At 40.5% G+C, this 19331-nt stretch overlaps 1 protein-coding gene across 2 annotated transcripts; it reads right to left on the bottom strand.

Annotated features, from left to right (window-relative positions):
• Nucleotides 1-5091: 5091 nt before the first annotated feature.
• Nucleotides 5092-19056, bottom strand: HIGD1A (HIG1 hypoxia inducible domain family member 1A). Of its 2 annotated transcripts, none has more exons than XM_086941087.1 (4): nt 18899-19056; nt 9334-9441; nt 7892-8026; nt 5092-6199 (listed from the first exon to the last, which is right to left on the bottom strand). In XM_086941087.1, the coding sequence occupies exons 2-4, from the start codon at nt 9434-9436 to the stop codon at nt 6150-6152; spliced, it is 288 nt and encodes a 95-aa protein (XP_086797213.1). In that variant the 5' UTR covers nt 9437-9441; nt 18899-19056; the 3' UTR covers nt 5092-6149. The 2 variants fall into 2 exon arrangements, with proteins under 2 accessions (XP_086797213.1, XP_086797214.1); XM_086941088.1 differs by lacking the exon at nt 18899-19056 and adding an exon at nt 10366-10775 and having other exon boundaries at nt 9334-9733.
• Between the last annotated feature and the right edge of the window lie 275 nt (nt 19057-19331).

Here is a 19331-nt window from a genome sequence, read left to right as displayed (position 1 = left end):
CACTGTGGCACATTGTGAGTTGGCAAATTTGAAGTGGTCTAAAGACAACATGCCTGCTTAGCTAAAACCTACAAAACTATGGCCTAAGAAAACAAAACAAACTGGCAGTAGACACGACTTCAACTGGAGTGGTGGGGTGTCCTAAGACAACAAAGGATAGACCTATGATACTTATAGCAGCCATAGCCTCTCATCCACTGAAAAATTATGAATATGTATAAAAAAAAGAAGCAATCGCAATTCTATGTGGGTGAACTTAAAAATGCCTCCTCAAATTGCAGGAGTATTTAGTATTATCTTCAAACCTGTTTATGGTAACCTCATTGCTAGCCACCTCTACAGGCAACGGTTAATGAAGCATCCACACAGCAAACCGAACTCTACATTGCTAGCCATCGACAATGAGGCCGTGGATAAGAATTAGTAGAAGCAGATCCTACATAGATTGTCTCATTGCATCAACAGTGACATACTTATTTTAGAATTACTATTGAACAACACCCAGCTGATCCTCTCCCTGACCAACAACCCCGCCGCCGCCAGAGCCAACCTGCACGAAGGGATGAAAGAGGTAGCCGAGTGGATGACGACCAGCCGCCTGAAACTGAACTCGGACAAGACGGAGGTCCTCATCCTGGGCTCCTCACCCTCCGCCTGGGACGACTCCTGGTGGCCTCCCGCCCTGGGCACCGCACCCAAACCGACAGACCATGCACGAAACCTGGGCTTCATCCTGGACTCCTCCCTCTCCATGGCCAGGCAAGTCAACAACGTCTCCTCGGCGTGCTTCAACATCCTACGCATGCTACGGAAGATCTTCTGGTGGATCCCCACAGAGACCAGGAAGACCGTCACCCAGGCCCTCGTCACCAGCCGACTGGACTACGGCAACGCCCTCTACGCCGGCACCACCGCCAAGCTCCAGAAGAGACTCCAGCGGATCCAAAACGCCTCAGCCAGACTCATCCTCGACATCCCACGAACCAGCCACATCTCCGGACATCTGAGAGACCTCCACTGGCTCCCCGTCAGCAAGAGAGTCACCTTCCGCCTCCTCACCCACGCACACAAAGCCCTACACGACCAAGGCCCGAGCTACCTCAACAGCCGAGTCAACTTCTACGCTCCCAAACGCCACCTCCGATCAGCCAACCACGCCCTCGCCACCGTCCCCCGCATCCGAAGAGCAACTACAGGAGGAAGGTCCTTCTCCTACCTAGCCGCCAAGACCTGGAACTCCCTCCCGACCGACCTGCGCCTGACCCAAGACCACCTCTCCTTCAGGAAGAAGCTGAAGACCTGGCTGTTCGAGCAGTAGCGGCACCCCCCCTCCCCCCCCCCCCAGCGCCTTGAGACCCTACGGGTATGTAGCGCGCTTTATAAATGTCACTGATTGATTGATTGATTGATTGAACAACTAATAATCTTTCATTAGGCAAGTAGCACTGAAACCGCAAAATCGAAAATCCTAAATTACAGTTGCTACATACTGGACAATGTCATGTCTCTCTATCACATCATTTAATATCAATAACCCACAATTCTTCCTCACTATCCTTGACTCCAGAAAGAACATTGAAGATAGTCTCTGGATAGTTTTCCTTGTTTCTGACCAACCAAAAACCGTTCTGGATGGGTAACATGTGACCCCATCCTTTTCATCTGTGTGGTTTTCAGTTTGTATATAGAGCGTCACTGAATCTTGATGTAGGAGGCAGAGGTTGAGCTTCATCACTATGCCGATGATATCAAACTGTGCTTAAAATATCTTCCCCACAAGACATATAGCCTTTCAAAAGTTGTTTTACAAAACTCCATAATTGAATGTGAGCAAACTTCTTTCAGTTGAATACCACCCCCCCCCCCCCCAAAAGAAAACCAAAGTGATCCTCCTTAGAGTTCCTCATGAGTCCAAATTTAAACTGAACAGACTATCTGAGCTCAGAGAGGGTTTCTCACCCACAATGGTAAATAAGGAAACATCGCCGGGATTGTTGTTTGAGCTCACACTGCTTTGGTTAGCAGGATTCTCACTAGGTTTAAGAAAATGTAAAGCCCTTCTTCAACCTAGTGTCGCCCGCACTGCTGTTCAGGTTGTTATATCTCTCATTGATTAGGGCAACTCTGCAGTAGCAGGCATGCCAAGCTCATCATTTATGCCTATGAAAACAAGTCAACATTCTGTGACAAGGAGCTATCTGAAACCACTTTTGACCACATATCACCTGTGATAAAAGAACTTCACTGCATTCCTCCTAAAGACAGAATTAAATGTAAATCAGTCAGCATGATCTACAAGACCGTTCACCAGAAACAGCCGGACTACATAACCACCTCTAGTGGCACTGAGAATGTGAGGAATATCAATAAACTCATCCTGGAATCCAGAAAATGTGCAAAGCTGTTACACTGCCCTTCACCATTGCAGCTCATGCCATTTGGAACTCACTACCAAGTGAGGTCAGATGCTATGAAACCTCCAGTTTCTTAAAATGCGACTGGTTTAAAAGCTACTTGATTTAATTCTTCTTCGCTGGCCTGCTTACTCTCGTCCTACCTTTAGGTTACTTTAACTTACCGTCTCCTAGTCTGACTACACACTGGCTAGCCTCCCCACCCCTATTTCTGCCTGTCCTCCCATCTTGGTGTATGTATAATCTGTTATTGTAAACCTTTAGCTCCTTTCTATTCAAGGTCTTACGCACCAAGTGCTCCACCATTGGTTTCACACTTTCTTTTCTCCCCGGCCTTATATTCCACTTTACTTCTACCCCACCTATTGTAATAAACTCTTTGTTACTCAAGATGTCTCTACCTCTAGTTCTACTTTACTCCTGTTTCCTAAACCCTATCCTTTATAGTACTCTCTTACTCCGAATATCCTAAATCGTTTGACTCCTTCCTTTTTCCACTCGAATCTCCCTGCGACATTTGGCTGACTGGGCTCTTTTAATCGCTGTTCTCTTTCCACCACTTTCAGACTGGTTTCAACTGATTTCATTATCCTTCAGATTTTATCCCATGAATGGTTATTCTTAGTTCCATGTAACTGGTTAACAACCCCCGTCTTGTACTCTTTGTATACTTGCCTTTAACACTGTACAACACATACATACCGATTTGTAATGAACCCAAGGCATGAAAAAGAACACTGTTTAAGTCTGCCACAATTCTATAGATAGAAACGACAAAGACAATACACAACTACACTTTCAAATTGCACTTTGCATGTGCAAAAATAAAGAAACTGAAAAGTTATTTTGCTCATCATTACGTCTGTTGGCAACACGAAGGGCCTGATTGAGAGGTTGGCAGACACGGTTACTCTTTAACAAACGTGATGGACATCCTGTCCGGCGTATTACAATTCAATTATATCCTATGGAACTTTTAATATGGCGGACGGGATATCCAGGACTTTTGTGATGGATTATTCCATCTGCCATACTCTTAAAGAAGCCCAAAGAGGTCAGCTTGGCGCCCAGTGCACAAACCGGGTAAGAGGTATCCTCTTCAATCCTTCAGTATAACATGCTGCTTTCAGTAGTCAGAGCGACAAGAAAGTGAACGGCATGTCTTCTGTAGTGTAGTATTTGAACGTGTAACATTCGAAGGGGTTGCTTTGAAGACTGTGTGAGTGAGGAGCATCGGTTAGAAGAGCAGGTGCTTGGTGGTCTTGTGTAAAGCCTATCTTTACACAGGGATGGTGTATACATGTCCTTTGTGTACCAAGTGTTTTCTAGTGAACACTGGTGCTATCACAAGCCTAAATTAGTCATTTGTAGCATGTAGTGAAACATCCTGGCTGGCACTATTGGTGAAGAAAAGAGAAGTCGCTGGATACACAAAGAGGTAACAGGGACTAGTGGAGATGGAACTTCAACAGAAGCACTATTTCTTATCGCCAGCCAGTTGTTTATATTCCAACAAAGCTCCAGCATTGATTTGCTTAAACGAAGATCACTACAAGATTACACCAGTGTCCACTGCGTTATGAATGCACAGCAACTGAAACACTTTGTAAATAAGGTTTGTGCCCCATCTATCCTAAAACAATTCAACAGTTTTCCCTTATTCTCACTAAAACAGGTTATGCCAAAGCCTAAAAATCTTGCATTCCCTCCTTAATTTCAAGAGTAATTGCTCTGGGAAGTGGGCATCCATACAGGTTAAACCACGTAAAATATTGATTTCGCATTAGGAAACGAATCATTAGGGAAAAAAGGCTGTAAATTTGAAGCATTGTAAAGGCAGTTAAAAATACAGGGGCCAATTACGATGCGATTCAGAAGGCTCCGACCAACCCGCATCCAAATGTGCCAGTCTGATTCCTTCCGACCGTCTCATTATAATGGAGGCGCTTGGAAAGGAATCCGACCAATCATTCCAGCTGGCTTCCAACAGGCTCAGAGAGCCCGTCCCCCAGTGAGAATGCTGCAAGTAATCTTAAAGGCAAGCCTTTCCGCTCTTGAGATTACAATGACTGTTTCAGACATGGTTTCCATGCTGGTCTGTACGACATGGAAACCGTGCCGAAAAGCACAGGAGGTACTCCGGTCCTGGAATCCTGGAAATCCTTTGTACTGACATCTAGTAAGCTGTAAAACGTTTTTTTGACACATTCTATGGAGTTTGTAGTATTTTCTGCCACAAAACTAAAATAGCTCTTGGCATGCATTTACACTCGTGTGGAATGTATACTATGTATGTAATATTTTATTTGAAAGCATTCCGACACTAGCGTTTATAGCCACTTTCCTGGGCCACGTTAATGCCTCCTCTCAAGAAGAATCCCCTCTACCCCACAAAACCTTTTCACATCAGTTTTGAAGGTAACCTAAGCAGTTTGGGTTGTCCAATAATGTTTTATTTAGCACAGAATTGCCCCTCTATTGAGTCCTTATCTGGCAGCCTGAGCACTAAAATAATTTTCTGATAAAACAATGTTTTTATTTATTTAGGTTTCATTTTTAGGTGCTCAAAACCCGTTTAAGGAAGCAAGTTAGTGTAAAGGACCCTGGGTCTCTCTCGCTTTAACACTGGGCTGACCAATGTTTTCCAGAGATAAGGAAGGACTATAGAACAGATAAGTGATTTTCGTACTTTATTTCTGTATTCTATAGCCACTGTTGTTTGCAATACCACATGATGTTAAGCAGCTACCCTGAGTTCATATTTAGATCACGGCTGACCCTTATTTGTCGCACTGTCCCGCTTCAGTGGTGGCACAGATCACACTCAATTATAAGTCCATTGGCAAAAGAACTTTAAGGCCAGATCCACATTCATTACTGCCAGTTGCCTGGAAATGACTTGCTCCAATGTTGTGTCCATCTCTTTCCTGATCTGATGGGCATTGCATCCATCTTTCCTTTACAAAAAGTCCATTGCGACTGGAAGACTAGCTGCTAATGACCACAAGTTGCCATGTCCTTCAAACCACTTGTATTTGAAGGCTCGAGGAATTGTGCCATAAAGAGGGCATGTGAGAAATGTACAAAGAAGAAAATATCCATTTATAGTACTTCCGTAAAGGTTTAATTCTATAAATATATCATATTAAGAAGTGCAAACCAACGTTTATGCATTACCATGGAATGTCATTCGGTTTTCTGAATGGGAATTAAGCAACAGTTAAGAATAGCTAGGCATTAAATAATAAAAGGTCATTGATTTGATTCCTATTCAAAAACGTATCTACTTACTTTTCCACGGCAAATGCAATATACTATCTACAAGCGAATTCATATGTTTGATATAAAATGTGCAATATGACAGTCTAACATTTAGTCACCAAAACATATTTAAACAGGATCATAACGTCTGAGCAAATACATATGTATGACTTCACAAAGTGAGTGAAGGGGTTGCGAGAGTGTGAGAGAAATGCAACAGGCCACAGAGACTCACACACCATGTTTTAAAACAACAAAAAGACGTTCGATTTACCATCCTTAGTAAAAAAAACAACGCATCACTTCTAAAAATACATTGTCTTAACTAGAACGGTTAATGCTTTTTAGTGAAGGCACACAAAACAGATGTAGGTTTCCATCTTTACAGTAAAATCACTATTCCATTAAGGGTGTGAAAGACAAGTTGCTTCAGTGTGGGGTCTAACACTATGGTATGATCCTCATTCGATGTATCTACTCCTTAGGCTTAGCCCAGTATTCCCGGTACATGGAGTAGAGAACACCTGGAAGGAAGAAGAAAATATTTTAACTTTCATAAGATGCAAGACAATTTAAGCAATAAAGTACATCTGAATGTAGTATTCTAAAAGAGGTGCAAACTATAAGCACTGGAAACGTTAATCTCAAACACAATATGTACATGAAGTTTATCCTAGGCCCGTAATAATATACAAATTTAAAGAAAGCCTACAGTTTCCAACAAAAACCTCTGGCTCGTGAGACGCTTTGGACAAAAACAATTTTTTTTTTTTTTTTAAATCACAATTTACATTGGTGACGATTCTCCGATGACATTTGACCTGACCCATAGCTGTTAAATTAAAGGGGAGCCCTGGAGGAGGTGACCTCAATGGCTGGTTGTGCCAAAATGAAATGGCTATCTTATGTCCAAAACCTGCTGATACAAATTAATCTAGGGGAGTATTGGTACTCCTTGGCTACTGTGACACAATTGTCTAGGTCTGCACTAATTAATGCATATTGCGCCCATGTCCACTACTGAGAATTTCTGAATGTAACAGAGGGTTCACATTTCTTAGATTTTAAGCCTAACCCCCAATGGGAGCCTTTTTTGGAGTTTATTAAACCATTACCTGCAAAGACCCTCTTTCTTAAATTTTGCTACGACACCTCTAATGCCCTTGCAAAATGGAGTCACCCAAATGTAACAGGTAATGTATGCCTAGTTTGTCAACAAGCTGAGGAATCATTAGTGCACTTTATCTTTTTCTGTCCGGGTTATACCCGCCCTAGGAAAACTTGGATCATACCCATATGCAGGCAACAGGGCTGTCAAAACATTGAGGTTGCCATACGGCTCCTCTGCACAGAATCTCTGCAGGCAGTTGTCTGTGTAGTATCAAAATTAATACACTGGAGTTGGTCTATCAAAAGTAAGGCTATCGAATGACCAACACAGCTGGTCCATTTATCTTTCTTATGTTTAGGCTCATATGGAGCCTTAAGGAGTCCTGAAATACGAGGTTCTTATCTTGTTTTAAATAATGTTTTAACTAATGAGAGGAGTTGGCCCAACGGCTAGGGTGCTCGACCTCGGACCTGGGGATCTGGGTTAGAGTCTCGGTAATGACGCCAAAACCTCCTGTGATTCTGGGCAAATCACTTAATCTCCCCCATGCCTAAAATGAATGTGTGTCCTCATGTAACGTAACTGGTGCTATGTAAAGCGCTCTGATACCCGATTTGGTTCGGGTCTAGTTTGCACTATATAAAACTCTTCAATTTCTTTTTACTTTTTAACAAGATTGATTATAATTGACAAACTTTAGGGGGCAACTAGATATGGTTATGTATTATATTCCACATTTATGTTTATTGGTGAACTGAAAAATGTTTTATCAACATGTTTTATGTATTGTACATGTTTAAGTACATTTATGGGCGATAGCCCGAATAAAGTATTTGATGATGAAATTAAAGGGAAGAGGCTCCACTGCAGATGTGTCGAATGTTGGCCCACGAGAACCACGGCCATGCAAGAACTGGTCACACGTGAAGCCAAGAAAGACATTTCTAGTTACCTCTCCAAAAGAACTTAGTGGGCATGAAACTAAATGTACAGGACACAGTGATATTTAAATGTCAGACACACACTGTTGTTCTCTACAAACTATATCTAGGTAAATAAGAACTGTGGTAAATACAGGGAAGATGTTACATTCACAAATACCTACCGCATGTTATAGCTCCTACAACAAAGCCCTGGGCTCCCACGCGCATATGAATCAGGTGGACAGACATTTTTGTATTTCCTCTGCTCTTCAATTTGTACAGTCCAAATGCTACAACTGCGGCAAATCCGGCCATCCCTAAAGAGTACGTTTAAAAAAAAAAAAACATAAATTCTCAGCCTGATCATAATGTAGAGTAGACCGTGAATGGGTAGGGTGAATTGGAGATATTCTGTCATAAGGGTGTATCTATATGCACAGCTAAGAGCAAATTTAGTGTGTAAAAGTTACAAGTCTAATGAAGTGACGGCATGACATTTTGGACTCTCCCAGATCACCTTTAAATAGTTTCATGGTTTAAAAAAACATCACTTTCCACTAATGAGGACCAGATAACTGCTTATAAGGCATATATGTTTTACAGATCTTTTTCAACACTTCACTTCCATCTGGGTGCATCTTTAAGACACCTTTGTTAAACAGCTGGTGCAAAGCCCAAGTGAGTCGAAGAGCAATGATAAAGAGAAAAGAGCTCAACTTTATCAAGGGTGACTAAGAATGCTAATCGATACATGCTGTACTAACAATGAGAACATAAAAAGGATTGCTCTTCGTCGAGCATTGCACAATCTCTCTCATACAATAGTGAGCAAACTGTTACTATAACCACAGATTAGGAGAAGCTGTCAATCGCAAAAGGAATTCATATTGCATTACCCATCAACTGTCTTAGCAGCAGCCATATGGACTTTCTCTTATGATAGAGCAACCTAAGTCGGACCCACTTAACTTAGCAAGAGCAAGTAGTTATAACAAGAAGTCAAAACTATGTTTATTTTCCTTCTTGGGAACAACTTGAATCCACCAGTAATCCATGCATAGCTTTACAATAAACTGCAGCATGAAGTACCTTTTCTTAAAGTAATTATTTGTATTGACAAATACTGCAACAATGCACCATTGAATGTAGGAAAGCCCCAATCTCTCCCTTCCTTTTCAAAATGCTGTAACCTCACCAGAAGAAATGTTTCACTCGTGAGGGTGGAAATCCTTACACCTTCAGTTTCCTGGACACACCTACAGTTCGGAATAGGTGCTGTGAATCATGTGTAAATGTCCTGAACTGAGAACAAGGTCAACAGTATGTACCAAGGAAAGCTTCCAGATTGATGCAAGAGGAGGCAATCCCCTTATTACATAGAGTGAAGGATCATGCAAAGTATCACTGCACAAATTCAACCTACTTTATTTCCAAAGTTACATTTGCGGAAATATTACGCATGAGTGTTTATTATGTAATAGTAAATGCACTTTCTTGTTCGGCAACTTTGAATCAGCTTAGGTATTTTAATCGATTTCACAATCTTTTCATGTGCAATTATTTACGTTTCCTTGTTTCACAATCAGTTCACGGAATAATGGGTGAGTTAATAAACTAAACTTACCGATTGGAACAAAAGGAGACTCTTTGGATTTCCTCATGAATTTTGAGGTCTGTGAGTCGGCTTCTTCATAGGTGGGAAGTACACTCTCTGTGCTGGATGTCATCTTGGCTGCATGGAGGGGTTGCAAAAGGAAGTCGTCAAAAATTAAAAATGTAGCTAAGTTGTTAGGAACCACAAACAATTAGGATATTTCATTTTTGCGTTGCCTGGTTTGATAAGGGTACTTTGGTAATTTATGAAGGTATTTACAGGCTAATTTCTGAAATTCCTATACTATAACCTAGCAAAACTGATAAGCCAACTGAAAATGTATTTTAATATTATTAGACATTACTACATTTTCTCGGTTTTATTTTTGTCTTTTTTTGTGTTCCAGGATAACGCAGTGTCTTGTAACAGACTATAGTCATTAAAGAAAGAACACGCTGATATCTGTGGGGGTTATATTATCAGCATTATAATTTTATTTGCTATAAGGGTTTATTCTTCTAGTTCTAAAATATTAAGCCTTTTGGTACACTTCCATTTTTACTCTAATTATTGTATATTTTGTATTATTATTATTAAAGTTCCAAACTCTATAGAGCAGATAAAATACAATAATGTTGTGACCAAACGATTGTGTTTATATGCTTTTAATCTAAGAGCTTCCCATATATGTGTGCACTTAACGAAGTAAATGTATTATTTTGACTATATATATTTGAATGAATAGCCCATGACATTGTCACTGTCCTAGACCTGTGTTTCTTACGTGCAACTTTCCTAAAACTATTTCAAACAGAAATGTTTCCACACAATAGAACTTTTCTCAGTATTTATTTAACATGTTGAAACAAGTATGTACATAGTTTGCCTTCCCCATGGTAAAAAACGCCCCTTATTGTAATTTGTGACACCCACTGGTTCCACGCCAAGAGACAACATCCTGTCCCACGAACCTGGACGCGTGTTCTTTCTTTAATGACAATTTCCCCACCGTCCTCTACGTAGTAGAGTGGGGTCCTCCTTATTGCTTTCATTGTAACAGACTATACACACATTGGATTCTTCGCAATGGCAAAACCTGTGCATCTGTGGAAGCAGCTACATTGCAGGAGGTTTTATGTATTTAATGCTGTAAGCCACTGGTAGCTCTCCAGCTACCTGTAAGTAGCTCTCCTGTGCACAGTGGCCTACTAAATTAGAAGGTTTTGCTTGGTTGAATAACTATGTATACCAAAGTGTGCATACAAGATGAAAATGTGTATTTTTCAGAACTCATATGGTGATGTTTGGGGGAAAAAAAATTGAATTTTAAAATATATTTAAAGCTGATACATCGTGAAGCATAAGGGAAATGTAATACTAATATTCTTAATGTAGTGCCAGGAGCATTGCCACTATGGCTGTTATGTATTACCCACCTATATAGATGCATTCCAAACTGATCAAGCATGTTTCGTATATTACTGCTAGCAACCCTGCCTAATGCACTGAGGTGATCACGACTGGTAATCTTGCATATGGTCACTATGCAATCTTGTCTGATGTGGTCACTATTAAAACTCTAATATTAGTAGCTCTCAATGGTTTTTATTGAACTTAAGGACCTCTTATTACAGAAATTGCCAAAGCCGGAAGTTAAACAGGTTCTCAGTGGTGGTTGATGGCAGAAGTTAAACAAGGAATTAACCCAGACAAATCAAAAGCTAACTTAAGTGTGTTTCTATTGAGTATTATGGCTAGAGGAGTTCTAGGAAGCTTGCATTAGTGATTTGGAGATATGCACAAACATTGAACATGATAGTAAAATACTGAAGGCCCAAAAAAAAAAAAAGATATTGAAGGTCCCATTGTGTTTTTTTCTCCTCAACTATCTTCCATATGTTGTTCAGTAAATAAAGAAACACAGCCAGGAGCAAATGCCAACCTTAAAAATTAGTAAACATGTTTTAATACAATTTTCTTAGAAGCCATTAGATATTTCAATATGTACAAATGTTATGGGCATATTGGAATATCTAGATCAGGGGTCTCCAACCTTTTCTGTAGTAAGAGCTACTTCTGATCAGTGAAAATCATTGTGAGCTTGAAGCCTAAACAACTCGCCTAATGTCCATAGAGCCAGATACTACGGTTTGAGCAAAATACTTTGACGAAGGGCACTGTGACAAGGCTTCCAAGTGTGTCAGTGGGGATGTATGAACATGTGTGCATATGAATAGGATAAATGTGTATGGGTGACTGAGAGCCTGTGCCATATATACTTGTAGCACAAGAAATACCCTTTGCCATATGTAGCACCTTTACATGTTTAACACACACATTAAAAAAAGAAAATTATGGGAGTAATTTGAAGTGCCGAAAAATGTTCTGCGAAAATGTTCATAATATGGAAAAAATTTCTGCACTTAAAATTTCTCCCATTAAAAAAAAAATTACTGTCTTTTTCAGTTGCATATATGACACAGTGTCTACTGTTCACTTGGAGCAAGCGGCCTGCTGTTTATATACGTTGCACTTAAAGATGGGAGAAAATTAAAATGAAGAGTTAACTTAACCATTAGGGTAACTTTTCATTTTAATTTTCTCCCATTTAAAAGCATCCAGAAACAACATTCTGTTCACAGCTCCAATACTTAATTTACAGGGACTTTTATGTAAGAGTTAAATCCTCAGTGCTTCAGTTCTTCCCCTTTGTGCCCCAGCCCCAGCCTGGGTCATCCAGCTGACTGAGCACTGCTCATTATCAGGCCCTGCTATCAGCAGCCTGATGATAATAATGTAAATTAAACCGCTCCGTCCCTTAACTTCAACAGCAAAACTTGACCTTGTGCTTATTTAAAAATGAACTCCGGTCTGTGAGCTCTTCTGAAGGTGCCTAGGAGCTCCTGGTAGCTCGCAATGGACTGGTTGGAGACACCTGATCTAGATGAAAGACAGCAAACTGCTGAAATAAATGATTAGTTGTGCTATGTCATGCCTTCCTTTTTGTGGAACCACTTTTGGTGGCACCAGCTATGTGCAATGTTCTCATCTTAACCCGGGTGGAATGTATTTTGTGGGAAGAAATTGCAAACTAACCGATTGTCTCTCTTCGCCCTTTTCCTTAAGGGGATGATGCTCTGCCGAGTGTTATAAAATACATTAAAAATAAGTAAACAGACCTCTGTTCATCTTCCTTACAACTAGTCCCATGTGTAGATACTATGTTCTCCCAGAAGCTTTATTTCCCACAAATCAACAGCACAAACTGCAGGCTGTGCATGCGGCACCCCCTGGGCAGTACCTTAGTTTAGCCATTTCTCTTCTGAATGGCCAGAAAATCTACATTGTCCGCCAACATCACTGTTACAATATATTCTCAAGAATCTTCATATGATCCCTAGAGACAAGCCTATACAGCCTAACGTAAACTCCATCCATTGATAAGAAGGTACATACAATTGAAACGCTAAGGAAGCAAGTGTTCATGTCCTTGGTGAGTAGTTGGGTAAATATAAACTATCAAGCTCCTCCAGTGCCAGTATCAGCAGATACAGTATTGCTTCCTTGCATTGTCCAATGAACCAAAACATATTGTCAAAGCCTGAGGTGCTAGCTCTCTCCCTGCCTCGGCCGAATACACGATTCAATGTTCTTCTGCCTAACTTCTTAAAAACAAACAAAAGTAGTGGTTGAAATTCAATAGGGCAGCAGTGTAATGCAAAACTACTCCAGCAACCAACCTCTGACTGGGGTGGGGTAGGAGGGGCGACTTCAAGAGAAAGACTACCTCACACATGTACAAAGGCCATTGCTGAACCAGGCCTTCATTAAAGCCGAGGGCACCCCTGGCCTACAAAAACTTAATTTTAAGCTCCAGATGTGGCCTGCTCCTACTGCAGCTCATCACTTCCTCTGGAAACAGAGCTGACACAAAGATCACCCCATGACAATATGCATTAATATATTTTCAATTTGTTTGATTGAGAGCCTGTGATTCCCCCACACATGTTACTGTTTTCTAAAGCGTCAATTTGTACATGCTTCCAATCCCATTCCCACATTTTCATCCTTTCTACAGGTAATTATAATACTTGGATATTCCTGTAGGTTCAGATTTAACTTTGGCTATAAACTAGTTTTGCCAGAACCAATCATTTTGCCCTTTGCATACATTGCATGTTTCTCAGCGAAAAATAGCTGCCACAATCCGTTACACAAACCTGTACAGAGCAGACCACCAGCGCGAGCAACTCTCTCAAAAACATACAACAGTAACATCAAGAGGAGGAACTGTACACATTTAACTAACACAAAATGTCTTCATGGACTATTGCTCAATCTCTTACTGAGAAGAACAGGTAACTTGTTCCAATAAGGTGGAAGCGTTCGCAGATTAGCTCAGAGTACACATGTGCAGGAGTATTGATAGGAGCCAGGACAGGGAGCATGGGGGAGCAAAGGCATTTTCTTAGTTGCTTTTCCTCATTTAGCAATTAGGCTCTTGCTCTGAGGTGCTCTTACTTCCAAGCTGTATCTGGGAAAGCAGGTCACATCACAGAACCTGCTCGGGGCTGGGGTCTGCCTAACAGCAAGGGAAACGTCTAGGAAGCACCCACTTACAGACCAGGTTGGGGAGGCAGTATGAGAGTGCCAATGACTACAAGTCTGTAAGTTGTAAAAGAATGTTTGTTTATCCAGAACTTAGAACAAATATGGGAAGATTTCTTTAGCACCCAAATTCCCAGTAGAATGAGCAAACAATTGCTTTGACTTAAGATAAAGGCAGTCCCCATATAAAGTACCTACCCTAACTCCTACCCGTAAAAATGTCTTCAGCATTTTTGATGGAACCAAATCTTCATTCTTAATTACATATGTAAATTCTGGATACGATGAGGCTTCTCTCTCTCTCTAATTGGTCATGCCTACAGTATGTACTAAAATGTAATAACATATATACATCGTAGTCTTTTTCTAAATTGCATAACTACTTCATGTAAATATAGCACGGTCCGAAGTGTTATTTTATCTTTGAGTATAAAGACACCAATGCCAGACTCATCCGCTCTTCCTGAATGAGATATGGCACCCACTGTTAGAAGGAGATAACACAGCTCGCGTTAAAAGTGACAGCTGTTCTCTAGAAAGAATGCGCACATACGCCTGTTTCAAGACGTCAGGTGATCAACTACAGTTTCACGTTTCAGCTCGAACAGTCGTGAACTCTCCCTCACAGATGACAGAACACCTAACTCATGTGGGCAGGGAAGGCTAGCATTGACCTTCATGCCATGGAAGAAAACGGTCGCACTAACGAAGCCACTCAGCTTTTTTTATTGAAACCACAAGGTGGAAAGGTCAAATTTGATAGGACTTTGATTTGACAAACCAAGTATAAAAAAAGCAGAACTGCAAGAATATTTGCCATTTATAAACTGGCCAAGACAGAATGTACCATGCGATCAAAGTAAAAAATATTTGTTTGCAAGTGACTGGTTGCGTGAAACTATTTTTAATTTAATTTTAATGTTTTTATTTAAATTTAAATTGCATTTAAAAAAAAATTAGTTGGCAAGTGACTGGTTGTGGGCAACTATTAAACGAAAAACGATAAACGATAAGATGTCGTTTTTTTTTTAATCTTGCTAGGGATTTCAGTCAGTCAGTCATAAAGCTTTTATTATCGGTTAAAAACCATAAAAAGACATTTACAGATGTGCACATACTTCAATACAATTTAAATATAAATACAGTTTAAAGAAATGCAAAGGGATTTCAGAAAACCGGGAAAGCAGTGTCATCTCAGTTCGTTGGGGGTCCCGGGCAAGACAAATTTTATGGGGGCCCTGTATAAATTTGAATTATACTATCCAATTTTCTGATAATTTATGCCCTCCGTGATGCCAACAAAAACAACTAAATTATATGTTAAACTTTAACAGTGGCTCACAACAGTTGAACAATATCTTGATCCACGAACCCATAAATCCTCACTAGAAACAGACAGGCATAGAGGTAGGCAGAGGGAGAGAGGTTTGAGACTGAGTCACGGGTAGACGTAGGGAGAGAGGTTTGAGACCGAGTCACGGGTAGAGGTAGGGGAGAAAGGTTTGAGGCCGAGTCACGGGTAGAGGTAGGGGAGAGAGGTTTGAGACCGAGTCATGGGTAGAGGTAGGGAGAGAGGTTTAAGACTGAGTCAAGGGTAAAGGTAGGGAGAGAGGTTTGAGACTGAGTCAGGCAGAGGGAGAGAGGTTTGAGACAGAGTCGAGGGGAGAGAGGGAGAATAGCCATCGGTCAAATAGAGAGAAAGCTCACTTTCACAGGGTGGCTCTTGCAAGTTGGGGCACTGGGCAACTGCCTACTTTGCTCTATACATTAAACGTTTCTAGGGGTAAGGAGGTTCTACTTTTTGGGAACGGAAAAATGCAGCGGCACCTAACCAGCAGCAACTAATGAATAAACAGATCCCACTACTGTAGGGCCAGGCATTCTGCATCACAAATGAGTGTGTGCACACACTTCTGTATTGGAACAAATCTGCCTTGGGACCTAGCACAGAAATTAACTACTAAACATTTAAGGTACCACTTTATATAAATTAATTTTAATAAAAAATGTGTAGTTACCTGGTGGTGGTGGTTGAATGAATGAATTTATTTTATTTATATTGCACAGTTACTTAAAACCATTTGCAATACAACTTACATACAATTAAAAAGAAAGTTGAAGCAACCATTGTTTAAAAAAGTATTGATTTAAAAAAGCATTTACATACAGTACTGTCAAAACATGGTAAAAGGATAAATATATACATTAGTAAAACTACGAGAGATAGCCAGTTCAACATTTTTGCAAGATTTCATACAAGTTCTAAGATTTAATAGTTAAAATGACGTCTTCACCGGCTGGTGGTTTTAAAGAAAAAAATATACACTTATAATAAAATGTGTGAACCAACTTTTAAAGCTTTTCATTTTTAACCTATTTCAAACGCTAGAACGTGTGCGTAGTCTAGAAGCATCAATGTTTCAACTACTCAGACAAAGCTGCTGAGTACCTACAAATGATATGAAGCAGCAGTTGCCGATGGACACTTGCTTGCCATTCGGTTTGCAGCTTAAACCTACATGAAATAAAGATAGGCACACCATTCCCCCTCACTAGAATACCATCTTAAATGCGTCCACTTGCTTAGCCGTTTTTGAAGTAGTTCAAAACACTTTATATTAATGCCTCTAAATCAGTGGTTCTTAATCTATGGTCCGAGGACCCCTGGTGGTCCGCGACTCCTTAGAAAATTAAATAATATTAACAGATTAATAAAGAGTGTAAAAATTAAGACCCAAATGTACGACTAAAAATGTTTAAATGGGAAGGAATTAAAATTAAGTTAGTATCCTGAGGATGATTCAAGAGAGCAGTGCAAGTGCATCAAACAGTATATAGTGTGGACAATGGGTGGCCTTAATTTACATTTAGAAAACTTCCAATCTTACCTTTAAAATTGAGATTTAATCTATTTGTGAATTAAATCAAATATTCCATTACTTGTATATTTGTTTGATGAATGCTTGCTGCTGTATTTTTTTATGTATCGTTTTGCGGTTCATATTAGAGAAAATGCTTAGTTCAGTGTCCCTAACTACTAGTATTTACTCAGTGGGTGTCCCCGGATTCCAATAATGATTCAGCGGGGTCCCAGAAATGATTAAGTGGTAGCCCACAAAAAGTTAAAAACTGCTGCTGTAGCTAATTGGTGACTACCACAACTGTGAAACAAGCAATGGCCAATGGAGCATAAGTGATTTACAGGAGTTCCAGGAGAGATCTCAGCTTGAATCCAGATTTAGAGAAAGACCTGTGCTTGTTCTATATGTATACTCCAAATACCCAAAGTGTTTATCCTTTTCTTACTATAGGTTGTTCTTGGTGTCACATTGGGGGAGGTGTGAGAGCATATGGCATCGGAAAGGTGCTGAATCTGTCATTTTGTACTTCATTTGTGCTATTAAAGAAAAAGGCCTAAAAATGTAACCGTCCACTCAAATGGCTAGTCGGGTCCCAAATATCTAGACTATGTGCATAAATTAATAGGCAAAAGGTACTGGCAAAAATGCTGTTCTTAATTGGGAAACCTACTTTTCCTGTGAGGCCAAGGCCCGACAGGCCAGTTGTGGATTGGGTTCTGGGGCTGAACGTTAGGGGATAACTGTGACCTGTCACTTCAGGGCACAAAGGGAGGCCAGTCTCCAGGTACTGGAAAGCAAACAGAGGAAGGCATCTGTTGTAAACAGAAAATACACACGCTCCATGGGAGAGGAAAGGCGAGCATGAAAGCGTGTCAGAGTAATGAGGCGAACGAGGGCAAGTGGTGTCATATAAATGGGCTGTAGAGAGTCATTCTAAAAGAAAGAGATGTTACCCACAATTATCCCCAGCGATTAAAAAGATTTATCTCTCTGGTATTTCAATCATATTTTTGTTATCTGTGATTTACAAAGAAATGGGAGAACCTCTCTTCAAATAATTAACTCGGTTTGTACATAAAATTAGGCTATTTAAATTACTCTACTTTGAGGAGGCCCACCTGTTCCTTGCAATACATGCCTGAATTTTCAATCACCCTCGAAGGAGACTTTTGCGAGAGGCGCCAGTAAATAGTCTTGAATTAGAATGACTTGTATCACTATATGGGTGAGGTAACAAAATAACGAAAAATATCTACACTTTAGGCGATCAGACTAGAGTAGAAGTATCAATTCGAGGCCTGCATAATTGGGATGCAGTTCTACTTTATGTAGGATTTTGCTATCAGGAAAGCAGGGGCTGCCGGTGGCCCTATAAGATGTCGGGGAGGGCGGTGCAGCCAAAGGTGATCTCAAGGAGGAGGTGTAATACAGATCCACGCTGTGATAGAGTCCTTCTCAGCTGCCAATCACCGGCCGTGGCAGATCCCCTTATGGGCAAAATAAGCGAGAGATTGGGAGTTAATTCTCCTACGGCATTCTGCATATTGCACTTGATGTTATCATAAATCAAGTCACAAAGACACCAGATTGCCATTAATGTAGTAGGCCTTCATTTAACGTTCATTGACTGCCAACTCTGCTTTGTCAAAGTAGAATGATTTCGTTATACAAGTGCTGAAATGTCCCAATCTCGTTAAACCTCCTCCATAAAATATCGCAAACTCCCAAAGACTGTCCGTTTTCTCCTGTCATTCAGTTCCCACTAGTGGGTTTCTCAAATTGTTGGTGCGTTATAGGATTTGTAGCCGTGCCCTTATGTAATGTTCTTAAATCCAAGCACAAAATTGTCCGGGGTCAAAGATAAATTGGCTTCAAAGGTGCTATAATGTGTACCTTATCGCCTGTCTGCAGCCCCCTTTGAGCATTTTTAACAGTCAGAACAGAGGCAAGAACAGTCAAGACGGACTATGCAAGCTGTAACTGGTGTTACTTGCAGGCACTATACAAAAGTCCTAAATACATAAATATTGACATTCTACTGTACATCAAAGACAATGGAAGGTATTTCGTTACTCTGCAATCGATACATCAAATACTACAGAAATTTAAAGTACCCCAATGCTCACCTGATGGACTGGAGCTTAAATGTAAGTTCAACGGGACACAACCACCTCCTAGCGCTGTCTACTGCTTATGACTTTCCTGTATAAAGGTCTTTCCTCAGAGGGACTGCCAGAATGAAACCGGTTCAATGACGTCAGGAGAGGTGCCTCGCCGCACGTACACCCTTCTGAAAGGAGGCCATCTTTTAAAGGCAATACCTCTCGTTTAGTTCTGTACGACAAACTGACACAGGATGTTCGTTATGATTGAGGGATTTATCTCTAGAGCCATGATAATTAGTACCTAGGTTCCTTGATACATACAGTTGTTATATTTGACCGTAACTATTTTTACCCAAACCCTGATCCTTCCGTGTGTTGTCTTCTTGAAGAAATTATAATATTTAATCGCCGAAACGTAAACGTTACCCCCATGTTCTCTTTTCGTTTAGAAAAA

This window comes from Lissotriton vulgaris, chromosome 10 (genome assembly GCF_964263255.1).
Source record: "Lissotriton vulgaris chromosome 10, aLisVul1.2, whole genome shotgun sequence".
NCBI lineage: Eukaryota > Metazoa > Chordata > Amphibia > Caudata > Salamandridae > Lissotriton > Lissotriton vulgaris.
The sequence above is the reverse complement of the archived record's forward strand: the minus strand, read 5'-3'. Positions and strand labels throughout refer to the sequence as shown.